General features: G+C 36.5%; 1 protein-coding gene across 1 annotated transcript in view; it reads right to left on the bottom strand.

Moving 5' to 3' along the window:
* The window catches only part of LOC104506606 (E3 ubiquitin-protein ligase MYCBP2-like), a gene marked incomplete at both ends in the record, with an annotated part of 81,735 nt that extends 69,646 nt beyond the window's left edge, over window positions 1-12,089 (bottom strand). Inside the window, 6 exon segments of the mRNA XM_010147610.1 lie at window positions 1,822-1,918; window positions 4,768-4,839; window positions 5,114-5,356; window positions 5,571-5,767; window positions 7,124-7,277; window positions 11,827-12,089. Coding sequence (XP_010145912.1) covers window positions 1,822-1,918; window positions 4,768-4,839; window positions 5,114-5,356; window positions 5,571-5,767; window positions 7,124-7,277; window positions 11,827-12,089 — 1,026 coding nt within the window.
* Window positions 12,090-13,455: the final 1,366 nt, after the last annotated feature.

The raw sequence follows: 13,455 nt of genomic DNA, 5'->3' as shown, positions 1-13,455 counted from the left end.
CATCTCTCTATGAATAAATATGAATGCCTTATTTGAATGTATTATCACCAACCCAGGCATTTGAAAGAGATTAACTCCAGATAGAGCCTTGTCTGAACACCATACCAACTAGGAGGAAATTGCTGGAGTCACATCAGTGTTCAGCTGTTAGCAAGGTTACTGCCCTACAGTTCTATCCGGTGTGGTTTTTCAGAACTACAACATACTGCAAATCATTATTAAGATTACAGGGGGGCAGCTACTACTATTTAGAGTTATGTACCTACTCAGGTTTCCCCGGGACAAGCCACATACCCTCCCCCTGCCCCTTAATTTCTTTCCTTCTAGTGGGAAACGGAAATAATCAGAAGTGGCCCTCTTTGTATTTGGCCAGGCCAAAAGAACAAGGCCTTATATGCCCACAATATAATGCTGAGATAAATGTGTAGAAGTGCAAAAAGTAGTACACCAAAGTTCAAGGGCTGAAATACAAAGGGTAGTAGTTATGAAGAGCACCTAGCATCCACTTTGACACTATCACAAATGACATAAAGTGCAGTTGTGTGAAACAGAGGCATTTCTGAACCGGTATTCCCACGGTTATAAGATTTGCTTTTGCACTGAAATATTAACACATTTTTGCTTTGAAGGCATACCCTTGCTTAATTTGTGCCCTTTTATAGTACAAACACAAGGCTGTCTTGCAGAATGATACTTGTCACTGAGTTCTGCAAAAGAAAGCTAACAGCTCAGAGATGTAGACTTTAAATGTGCTCAAGTGCCTCTCAGGACTTGCATGGAGGGCACTGATTTGTTTACCAATGGTAACGTAATTAAGCACCTCAAAGGACCCACTGTCTGAAGAAGCTGCCTTGAGGTGAAGAAAGTGGAAAAACAATCCTACAAGGCAATTGGCCAGGTCCTTGAACGTCCTCTCACTCAAATTTTTCATACAGCTTCACAAAGACCAAGCAGCTTAAAGAGACATCCACATTTTAAGGACTTGCAGAAAGTTCCATATACTGTATTCTACATTCACAGTTTCTTCAAAAATTACTGCTTGTGTTTGAAATGGAAAAAGGCTAGAAAATTATTCTGAGGTTTCAGTCAGTTCCTTCTTATTTATGTCAGGATGCAAACCAAAATCTTTCTTCTGATTTACAGAATACTCCTGTCATTGTTCAATCGACAGATATCCTTATGCCCTTGTACTGTTCATGTGAAGTGAACTAAGTGGCTAAGAACAGATTAATTTCACCAGGAGGCCATTAAAATATGTTCCAGCAACAAGTTACGAGACTATTCTCCAAAACCAGAAATTCAAACAAAACAGCCAAACAACCACAAAACTACACAAAAAAAATACCCAAACAAAAACCCACCACCAATTTACACATCAGAAGCATGGTCCGTCAGTGTTCATTAGCCTCATTTTTTTGGATACATTTCTACCTATACTTAAAACCAAATGGCTTTGGTCACAGTTTGTAACTACCTACATGTAAGAGATACTGGAAACAAAGTCATATCTAAGCCAAATGCTCATAGTTCAAATGAGGAAGAAATAAAAATTCCTTAGGAAGGGAGTTAAGCTCTTAAAGTCCTGAAATTAAGATGACCATACATCCCAAAAACGTTGCAATATTCTTCCAGCAGTTGGAGTAAGATGCAAGGCCTCTGAATGAAATACTGTAGCTGGCCTAATGCAGCAAACCAAAGACATAAAAAAGCAGTCTCCCTGTGCTCTCAAAAATCTATCTCAATTTCTCTTCTGCTTACCTGAAAATACATAGCATGTAAACAGTAAACTATAACCATCTTCTCATATCTGGAGGTTCATACCTGGCAAAGCAACTGTACTGTCTTGTTCCAAAGTTTCAGGGTTTATTCTTACGGCTGTCATACTGTGATTATTCGCATCTCTATATAATAAATAACCCTGGTAGGAGTAAGAATATATATATTGGTATGAAAATATTCTTAAATACAACAAAGGAAATTGTCAAAAGTGTAAAAAAAATGCAATCATTATTTTAGGTATTGTTTAAAAATTCTGGAAACCTTTTACATTAAACTTGCTTCATTTTTATAATTAACTTTTTTGTACTTATAAAATTCTGCAATAAAACCCAGAAATTTGATGCCCTTCCTCCACCCTTTTGACATTTTTAGCAGGCTTAAGCTCATACACAGCTTTTGAAGTCAACATGCAGTAATTCTCTTCTTCATATGTGTATACAATTACAGTTAAAAGCCAAAGCAAAAACCAAGGTTCTTGTCCCCACTTTACAAATAAACAAAAGATTCACAGCTATTCCAGGAAGGAGATATATATATTGCCCTATATGGAGGAGTGATCATTAATGAATATTAATATGTGCATTAAAAACTAGGGAATGTTTAAAAAAATGCTAATTAATTTTATGCCCACACTGACAAGATCCCATGTATTTATTCTTTCTGAGCCCAAAGAAATTTCCACCAAGTATATGGTGATTTTAGCTACACCAGCCATGGCACAAGGTTACATACAATGAGTTCTCACACTGCTCACCTCCTAACAATACCTAGGGGAAGGAAGATAGTCAAGACTAATGATTTCCTCTTTTTGTTTACCTGTGTGCAGAACACCTTCATATCCCCCAAATTATGTATTCTGGCCCACAGCAAGAAGTCTCCTATGATAAAATATCTTCTTTCTGTTCATATGCATATTTTGAAGGTTTGATTCAGTGACCACTTTAGGTATCTCAGTAGAAAGATTCGCCTAGCTGAAACTCACATTTCAGGTTTACTGTTTGTACCTGTAACTTCGAGTGCGCCTTTTAATACTGTCAAGTAAGTTTTGCTTTAGCTTAAACTAGACAGTGCATAAGCCTCCACGTTTGTAAAATGTGCACAGATCCCTAAGAGAGGCAATATGGTCCCTTTGCTCTCCTATCTTTTTGATCCTACAATACCTGTGAACCCTTCAAAGATTTTGAGAGAGAACGGTAGAAACAAAGTTGGAGAATATACACTGAGATACACTCTATAAAAGCAGCTACAGGAAAGGAAAAATCCTACTTAAGGGCACTTATGAACACATTCATTCAAGGTGACTGACACCAAGCGAAGGAGTATTTGCCCACAGGAGGGTTGCACAGGCCAGTACGAATAAAGATCAATAATTTGACAACAGCAGTGTCATAGCAGGAGAGATGACAACAGCTTGCCCTTGCTTGAAGGGTAACTGGCCTCAGGAGGGGATTCTACACATCTACAAATGAACGTGTTACACAGGGAGGTCACTAAGGCTTAACCTCAGAATATCTTCATTCATCAAAGCGTCAGAGACCCTAATTACAATCATCTAACAACAGAAAAATCCAACCAACTCTATTCCTTATGTCTAAACTACTTGAGTTTTCCTGGATAAATCAGTGTCTGTGAAATGAAGAAAACCAAACTCACACAAACTAAGAAAAGTAAGTAAATAACATTCAGTCTAAAATAACTTATACGATGAAGCAAGAAAAATCACTTGAATTTGAGCTGACTTAATCAAGCACCTGAAGGGAAATGAGGCTGAGGGCACATATTGCCTCTTTTATGGACACATATTTAGCAATAAATGCAATTTACACATTTTCCTATAAATATAGCCCCAGACTGATGTTTTTCCAACTAGCAGTGCCTTTGGGTAAAGTCACTGCGTGCATGCGTACACCTATGCAAGCACTCAAAGAACCTCATCAAGTATAGTCACAGCTATGTACGGAATGTCCAAATGTGTAACTCTATATAGGGAATGGATCCTATCCATCCTCTATATGGATCCTATTTCTTGGTAAACTGATGAAATGGGCTCCTGAATAAATCTATCTGCACACACTTGTATTGTACCAGTATGTGTTTTGCTGATCTGTTTTAATAGTAAACAAAACCAGATTTCATGTATATGTGTATATATAGTAACTGTAATATTAGAATATATATTCCTAATAAACAATTTAACTTCAGAAGCATGGAACACAACTTCACACTGCGACAATGAGAGCACTCAGTAGTAAATAATTGCTCAGTAGTTAAAAAATGAAGCAAATTCATTATTCTTCAAAATTTAATGGGGGTGGGGTGTTGGGGGGTGGTGTTTGGTGCATATGGTTTTTGGTTTTCCTCTCAGAGAGAGCACTTAGTGATAATAACAAGATTCTAAAAAAATACACTATTTTGATAATGAATGGCAGAAGTATAAGAAAAGGTGGTTGATATTCCAGAAACTGACTAAGTCTGAAAAGCAAATCCTTCAAATACAGTTAACTCTGCAGTGGTAACATCAACAATTACCTCTACTTAGAGCTTACACACTACCTTCAATCCTCCCCCAGCCAAAACAGTACTTCCTTATTGCAAATGTTTTCAAATCAATTTATTTCCATAAATAGATATTTCAAACTTTTTTTTTACACTATTTTGTTGCAACAGCTGATTTTCAGATCCTGCGACTTCATTATTTAAGAAGCACACATCAAGTGACTGTACAATTAATAAATGTACATGTTAAGCCATCATATTTTCACAGTCTTACAATAACAACACAAAGCAATGACATCTTTCATTACTCCTTTCTATATGCCAGTACCATGAGACGTTTCTCATTTCCACAGTTTAACAGTCAGTACCAAAATCTTGATGTTATAACTAAAGCCAAAAGAACAACACAATATCCATGTAAGCTTACTCTAAGCCAAGGTGTACTTCAACTACTCATGAGCGATGGGGGGCAAATTTTAAGTATTCACCTACCTGAGCATAGCCTAACCAAGACTTTTTTTCCTTTCTGTTCTTGATGCGGGATGTAGAATTGTATATATGACCCTGAAAAGCAAAAAAATTCCAATCATTTAACAAATATCAGAGTGACAGCTTCACACACAATCATTTACCATCTAAGTAACAATGTCTTCAACCACACTGAGAGGTGAAAATTGCAAGAAAATGTTGTAAAATTCTCCGAAATCATCAGAAAAATTTAAACAAACTGTGAAGGAACTGATCACTAGTAACCTACAAAACATTCCCAATGGAAACAGGACATCATAAAAGCTAAAATACTAACTATTGTTCATCAGACAAGAAGAAATAACATTACCCTCACTGTCCCGCTATATCCAGAGCCAATTTTGTAAAGTCCATCTTTACATAAGAGATAGAGGAAAAAACCATCACTCTGAAGTAGGCACTGGTCATCTTCATCGACAGAGATTTCTTTCAATGGCCATTTGTGCATCAAGGCTGCCTTCTTTATCCCATTACTGAACCAGTCCTGGATTTGGATTTTGCCCACCAGAACTGCCTGTACACTCCGCTGAAGAGAGTTTAAAATAGTTGGCACCTAAACAGTTAAGAGAAATAGTGAGTGAAAACCATGACTATTTTTTACATGTATTTTCTGTTCTATCTCCAGCTCAAGAGAGACAAAAATACCTACATTTACATCAAACATAGTGAGGGGAAAAGTTAACTGAATTTACCCATAGGTCTTCTCAGAACTCATGCACACACCATTCACACAAATTTCCAGATACAGAGAAGTTTTAGTGCAAGACCTGAATTGTCTGACAAGCATGGCTGCCATTGTTGGTGAGGATAGCAGAGATTGCTTGCAACGTTCTTCCTGTCTCTCCCCACGCGGCTACCAAACTGAAGAGGCAAGCACAGGAAAGTGCTGTCAAGGACTGTCCTGTACTGTCATTCATTCCTGTGCTACGGACAGTTATCTCCAGAAGAAGCTGGAACAGGGATTCTGCAGATAAAGCACAGCAATTACATAGACAAGTCACAAAATCGTATCAAGCAATTTGCCAGTCAATGGGAAATTAAACTTAAAAAATACGTGATACATCTTTCCACAGCCATTAAGTTTAGCTCTATTTCCAGACAAAAAGGAAAGCATCCCATTTAGGTAGGCCTACAACATCGTTAACTCCTCATTCTTTTTCAACCAGAAATTCTGAACCTTGATAATCACAATGGACAGAGAACAAGAAAAACTAAGTCCTTCTGTTACAGTGGAACACAAGAAATGGGTGAGTAGGCCCATTTACCTGCCTATTCAGTCTACCTCAGCACTGAGATAGTGAGTAGGTCTTGACCAACCTTGTCTAATCTTTATGACCATCACTCATGTTGAAGCACATCCCATTTCTCAGAAACAAGCACTTCAAATCAAAGCTTGAAAATTATTTTGATTGTATGTGTCTTTTTCAAGCACTGTTTAGCAGCTGAACATCTTCACAACCAAAGTGTGAACAGAAATCCACCTCAATTTTTTTTATAGCATACACAAATAATCACTAAGGAAGTAATCACAACAAAGCCCTCTTTGTAGCTTTTAAATACTCTGTGTATCAATAAAAAATAAAAGCTTTCTGTAGCAAATCATCATAATTGGAAATAGAATACTGTTGAGTCATAACATAGGAAAATATACATAGAAAGTCTTAAGACTTATTTTTAAACAACAGATGCTACAGCCTAGCTTTCCTTACAGTTCTATCAACCAGTAAAAACTATGAATTAACAAAAGATAATTGGATTTGGACTTAAAGGACATAATCATACACTCAAGCCCATTTGGAATTCAATTTTTATTTTTAGTATCACTGAAAGCAAAATGAATTTTTCAGGAAAATTTTAGGATGGCCAGAAGAAATAAAACAATGATTCTGACACTTCGTGTAGCAGCTTTATGTAAATTACAACATTAAATAGCTAAGCTATATATCACAATAGCAGATATCAAGAGAACTTCTTTCTAGTAAGACCAAGTATTTTATACCTTCAGTAAGACAAAAGCATCACAATTTTTAAGTGTGTAAGGTTTATGACATTTCAGTGAAACTCTATTACACAGCAATAAAATACAACTTTTGAGATATATATACACACATACTTTACTATGCCAACATTCCTGTTCTACAAAAGATTAATGCTGAGAAAGTACTGGTTACATACACCATAAGGAGTTTAAATTCCAGAACGAAGTCAGTCTGTTGAGATAAAGCACGTTATTATCTCACAAATACTTGCTAGGAACTATTTCCTTCTGTCCAATACAAAAGCAGATGTTTATTCATACAAATACAGTAACAGATATTACCTAGGACTTCAGGAGGCTCTGACTGTAGTCCTTCTGGTTGCTGGCCCTGAAGCACATTAAGTAGGGCTTGTAGGCTCCTGAGACACAAGGATGGATGAGAAAATCTTGTCTCCTTAATCAATTCAAAGACTTCACATAATCCAACTTCAATGATCTAAAGAAGTACAGATATTTCAAAAGTTCTGTTAATATAGTGGTTTTGGGATCTTCATCTTATAAAGGTATATCCCAATGTTCACAGAGCAAGACACTTATTTGGATAACAAAAATGTAATCCAGAATACAACAGTAATTCAGAAGAGGCTCAAAATCAGGAACCCACCTACAGAACTGTACTAGCAAGTATTACACATAAGTACTACCATTATATGAAAGAGCATATCTAAGCAGAATAATAGTTCCCAGAAAAAAAAATAAGGAATCAATCTTTTTTTGGACAATGTAAGACAAACTGTGCCTCTGAGCCCTTGTAATTTCTATCGAGTTCACACTTTGACAGACATTTTTCCTTGCTTCATGTGAACCACCAAGCCAGAACTGCCTCGCAACCTGACTTCCCAACTAGATTAATAATACATTTGACAGGTGATATTGGCAGCACTATTATTTCCCTCCTTCAAAGCCTCTGAGATTGTTCTTGTGACAATATAAAAAATAAATATTAATTACTTGCCACTGAAACTCTGTATGTACTCATCACAGACATGCATTATGTCAACGAATACAATATCTATAAGAACGCTGTTACAGTCGCTCTTAACTTCCCCTTTTAGCATTCCTGAATATTCTGATATTACAACTGTGCTTCCCTCCACTGACTGTTCTTTTCACTTCCTTCTCAAACCCAGCATGTAATAATGATGAGGATGAAAGACAAATGAACAGGGTTAACTCGTTACAAATCAGCAACCATATCTTCAAAACTTCACTATGTGTTCCTGTCAGGAGCAGTGTTTAGAGTTACAAATCGATTCACACCTGAGTAAAATCTAAGAAAAAAAGACTAAAAAATAAAAATACATAAAATACGTGAACTGCAACTCATGCTTAATGCATATTTATTCTGTCAGTCAGCTATATGTTCCACTGGATGCCTTGTAACTGTCTTTGCTGCCATTCAATTTACTTGATTCCTGTCTTTCAGAAGTTATTATACCACCTTTTTGATTTTTGGAAGAAGAAAAGAAACATAATCAAATGAAGTCTTCAAGGTGCAACAGCAATCTTCCTGCAAGCTACACCTTACATTTCATATCTTCAGTGGAGTAGGGGAAAACACAAGCATGGAATTTACAGGGGGGAAAAAAACTGTCAGCAAAATAACAGCACAGATGTTTTTCCCAGGATCCAAAACTCAGCATTATCTTACAGGCTAAAGAATAAAATAGAATGTAGTACATTTTTAGAAATACACTTTCTTTTCAGTGATAGTATCTCTGAAAGAAACAGAAGTTTATTCTATTCTTGCCAGTCTTGATACAGAAATCTTCATCTAGCAGCTGACAGAAGCAGCTGGAGAAAGCAGAGAACCTAGCAGTGGAGAAAATAATTTGGTGAACTTTCACTATAGCAGGAATAAGCAATGGATAGTTCTGCCGGGATTTTGCTTAATCTGCACAGGTTCTGGGTTGGGTTTTTTTAGTATCTGAGAACAACAGTCTAGGTAGTCTTCACAGAACAGGTCTCTTCACCTTAATGTATATGTGCATATATATTATATATATATGAAAAAGAAAAGTGTGTATCTCTCAACTGCTCCAAACTATGAACAGGAGGACAGAATAAGCAAACAGCTCTTTTCAAGGCAGCTGAAGCTTGTTCTTGCTGCTCTCTGAATGGTCCATGAGCCAAAAACAAGCACTGATGCAGCCTCCGTCTGTGTCACAGCCTGCCAGCTCTTACTGATGCTCTCCACGCAGCCATCCTCCCACTCCCTTTGCAACATCTTTGAGACTTCGGATCAAAAGCATAAGCCCGTTTTATGAAGACTGAACAGAATTCTAGCCTGGATACAGACATTATGACCCATAACTAATTCCCACCAACCCCCCTTATTTCTTCAAAAAGTTTTATTTACACTGCTGTCTTATTTCCTTTGTCTTGTTTTTCTCATAATTGCCTCAATACACGTATTTCTGTGTTTATTTAAGGATACATAATTCTCTTCATATTTAATTCTCCACATTAGTTTATATTATATACATACAGAAAAATAGTTTACACAGGTAACACATTCTCCTAATGAATTATAAAATAGTCAGCTTCTAAAGAAAATAGTTATTTTTCTTTAATTTTTTTTGTTACAACTTAAATTTTAATTTTTGCTTAAGCTCATTAGCTAAACAGCAGAATGTATGCCACTGCAGGAACAAAGAATATTTAGTCAGTTAATTCCACCTTAATCCAGCATCTGTTCTTTTTAGTACAGGGCATTGGTGGATCATCCATAACCCAAAGTTTAATAGTTGGGGTGGGGAGCAAGTGCAAATCAAATCAGAAGTGAAACTGCCTTATTTCAAATGGGAATAATTACCCATCATTAGCAGAGTTACTAAATAAGGTACTAAATAACTAAGTCAGGCAAAGGCAAATATTTCATGTAAATCAAAAAATTTAAAGCTATCAAAAGCAAGTTACTAAACTGTCTAAAAAACCAAAATATAAACTTTATTGTGTTAATAGCTGAAGACCAGAAAATTGCGTATGTCTCAACAATTTTTAAAACCAATTGTTCTCAGTGTTATTATAGAAATTGCATAGGACAACTTTGAATTCTGCAATGCATTATAAATAAAGCTCTAATAAACTTCACTTCCTCAAGTTTAAGATTTAAAAAAAAAGGTAACTGCAATAGAACATCTAAGGTGGATAAGAAGTAGGCTGTTTTCAACTTATTCTCAATTAAATGAAGACTTTTTGTGAACAAAAAACCACAGTGAAAGGACTGACTTCAGTTTAACTGCAGAATATGGAAAATCACAAATCACTGTTGTACCTCTTTGAATTAGACTTTGCCAAACTTCAAAGACTTGAGTATTTTTTTTAATAAGGTAACTATTACTTTCAGAAACTAGTCTAGTAAATGTTGTAAGCCTTCAAAAATTCAGTAACTTTCTTCTTTATATTCAACCAACTGAGCCCAAGTCAATATTGTTCATTATACCCAAGAACCAGACCATAACATAATCAAAGCATGAAGCAGACACCTATATTCAGGCTACAAAGATACTTCCAAAGTTGGCCTCTACAAGTTTTACTACCTGTGAGACAGCTCCATGTGGATGCCTTTTTCAAATGTATGAAAGCAAGTGAAATTAATAGCATCTTACCTTAGAGGGAACTAAGCAATCCAATATTAGTTAGATAGTTACTAAAAATAGAGGTTATACCAAGCATCTAACCCATTGTTGAATCAGTAAAAATTCTTGAACTCTGGTATTTCGTATATTCTTTACTAAAAACTAACAGTTTGAAAGCATACTGATTTTCAACAATTTTATATTTGCTGTATTAAATGTAACAAACCAGAAAATCAGTGAGCTGTTTAAGAAAGGAAAAGTAGTTTCCTACCCAGGGTTTCCATACCATTACTTAAAATTTCAAACTAAGCATCTACAAGCACCTGCTGATTAATCTGATATAATCCACAAGGAGTCAGATGCAGTTCATAAACACTGCTAACTTTATTTCTACTGACTGCACATTATATAGCAACTATCAACCCCGAAATTTCAGTTACCTGACCTGGTTACGTTCCTCTGCAATTCTTCACCACTATTTCCAGAGTACCAACTCTGCCTTTCAGATAGTACTACCTAAACAGAATTTTCCATAAAACTCTAGTTTTCTAAGCAACTAGAATGTTCTACATAATCACTGCTGCAAACACAAAGTTACTCTTAATATGCTTTTTAGACTGAGAATAACAACAAAAGGAAACACGATTCATAGCATTAATAAGCTAGCAATGAACATAACAATGCACAGAAGTCACAGCATCAAACTGAATCAGCAAATTAAAAAAAGAAAAAAATGAGTAACTCCTACATAGATTATTTATGACTTTCCACCATTGATCCTAGTATAAGCACAGAAGCAGTAAATACTGAAGAAACTACCCTAACTGTTGAACACTAGCATCCAAAATCTTAATGTGTATTACTGCCTATAGTTAGTAGTGCCAAAAGGCACTGAAGCAAAAAGGGGAAAGATAAAAGAAATAAGGGAGTAAAAATAATTGCCAGATACTGCAATTACACATATACCTGGCAGATCATCTCAGGAAACACTCCACCAACTGAATTTCAGTAGCGGAAAGATTTATTCTTTTCGGGGGGTAAAGTAAGAAGAAAGCACCTTCACCATACCAGCTAGTAGCCTCTGACAGATTAAGAGCTGCTTCATTTGCACTTTGTGGCTTTTGAGGCTGTAGGTTATTTTCAAGTACCAGAACTTACAAAGGAGTGCGAGTTGAACATTTACCTAATATTTAATTAACTTCAGAATTAATTACTGAGCACTGAGCAGGTACACAGATCTTTCTAATTCATCAAATCAGATGATTCTGGACTAGATGGACTACATATACAACTATAGCTATTTTCTGAGCAGCTGGCTTATAATGCTGTTCTTCACTCCCCACAAAGAACACACAACTTAAGATCACGCATGTGGCACACTTTAAACAGTACGCAGTTACTTGCCTTTGGAAGTTTAATAGGTGGTTCTTTGGATTCCTCCTCTTCATCACTGTCTGAATCCCCACTCTGAACACTGTTCTTTGAAGCCAAAGATACAGATGCTTCCTTTTTTTGCCACTCCAACACACAATGGCGGACATTGCAGTAAACATTAAAAGCTGAAGGGTTGCTATGTAATCTGATATCTGGTATGGTTGTTATATTCTCTAGGTTTTCAGTCTGAAAAACAAGATTAGTTTTAAGTTTATTAGCAGTTTCAAGCTTTGCTAAATACAAGTAAACTCAATAATCTCATTAAGTTTGGTCAACCAAATGATTTTCAAATTGGAGACTGAACTTGCCTGTTGAAGTACCAATTAAATTTCAGGCAGGAAAGAAAGGAGGAAGAGGAAGAAATTTTAATATAGTCCATCTGGTTTTAGTCTCTACCTCTCATAACTTGACGAGGACACTGGGATGGAAAATGAGAGCAGTTCAGTCTACAGAATAGTCCCAACCTGTGCTACAGCCAAATGGCTAGCAGAATTCAGGTTTTATCTTTTTAACAGGGGTCAGGTGGGTTTTTTTTCTTTTAGTTATTATTGAATTTTAAAATTTATTAGATGTTATTCTAGTTGTTAACTTTAATCTATTGTTAAAAAAAATTAAGCTGTTTTCTAAATGTATATTAAAAATACCGTTAGTTGTTTTGTCATTAAATGGAAACAGATGGCAAAAAAACTCCACAGCAGGATGCTGTGGATAATAGTTCTGCATAACTAGGAAAGAATAAAAACCTAACAGACAAACTACTGAATACAAAAAAGGTTAAGCGTTGGGAAACTGTTCTAAGAAACTAGCACTACCCTGCTCCACCCTTGCCTTGGCATCTATTCCTGGTATACTACTGTCAGTTGCTGCTGAGACACAGAAGAGCCTTTATGAGGCTGTCATTAGGCTCAGAAAAGTATTAAGGAAAAAGAAAAGTTTTTTGAAAAACATTTTAAATTTTGCCCCATACTGTCTCTTTCTGCAGCAGTAAGATGAGACAGAAGGAATGAGACTTCAAACCCCACAGGAAAAACAAAAGAACCCCCAGGCAGGGTTATGCTTTCTCTCTGGTGGTATACTACCAAAGATAGAATCACTAAGGTTGGAAAAGACCTATCAGCTCACCCAGCCCAACCATCAGCCCAACACTACCATACCCACTAAGCCATGTCCTCCAGTACCCTGTCTACACATTCCTTGAACACCTCCAGGGATGGTGACTCCACCACTTCCCTGGGCAGCCTGTTCCAATGCCTGACCACTCTTTCAGTGAAGGAGGTTTTCCTAATAACTAATCTAAACTTCCCCTGACGTAACTTGAGGTTATTTCCTCTTGTCCTATCACCAGTTACCGGTAGAACAGACCAACATCCACCTCCTTACAACCTCCTTTCAGGTGGCTGTTGAGAAAGATAAGGCCTCCCCTCAGTCTATTCTTTAAGATTAAGCTGGTTTGAGCACAGCCTATGAAGAATTGGACTTCAAGCTTAAGGGAGGAAGCAATTCCCTATAATATCTCTGTGTAGACAGAGGGCACACAGACTAAATAAGGAGGGAAGGCCTAGGTTAAGGGTGAAGGACAAATGTGGTTGAACAGGAAAG

The sequence above is a fragment of the Eurypyga helias genome, unplaced genomic scaffold, assembly GCF_000690775.1.
Source record: "Eurypyga helias isolate BGI_N326 unplaced genomic scaffold, ASM69077v1 scaffold10132, whole genome shotgun sequence".
Lineage (NCBI taxonomy): Eukaryota > Metazoa > Chordata > Aves > Eurypygiformes > Eurypygidae > Eurypyga > Eurypyga helias.
The sequence above is the reverse complement of the archived record's forward strand: the minus strand, read 5'-3'. Positions and strand labels throughout refer to the sequence as shown.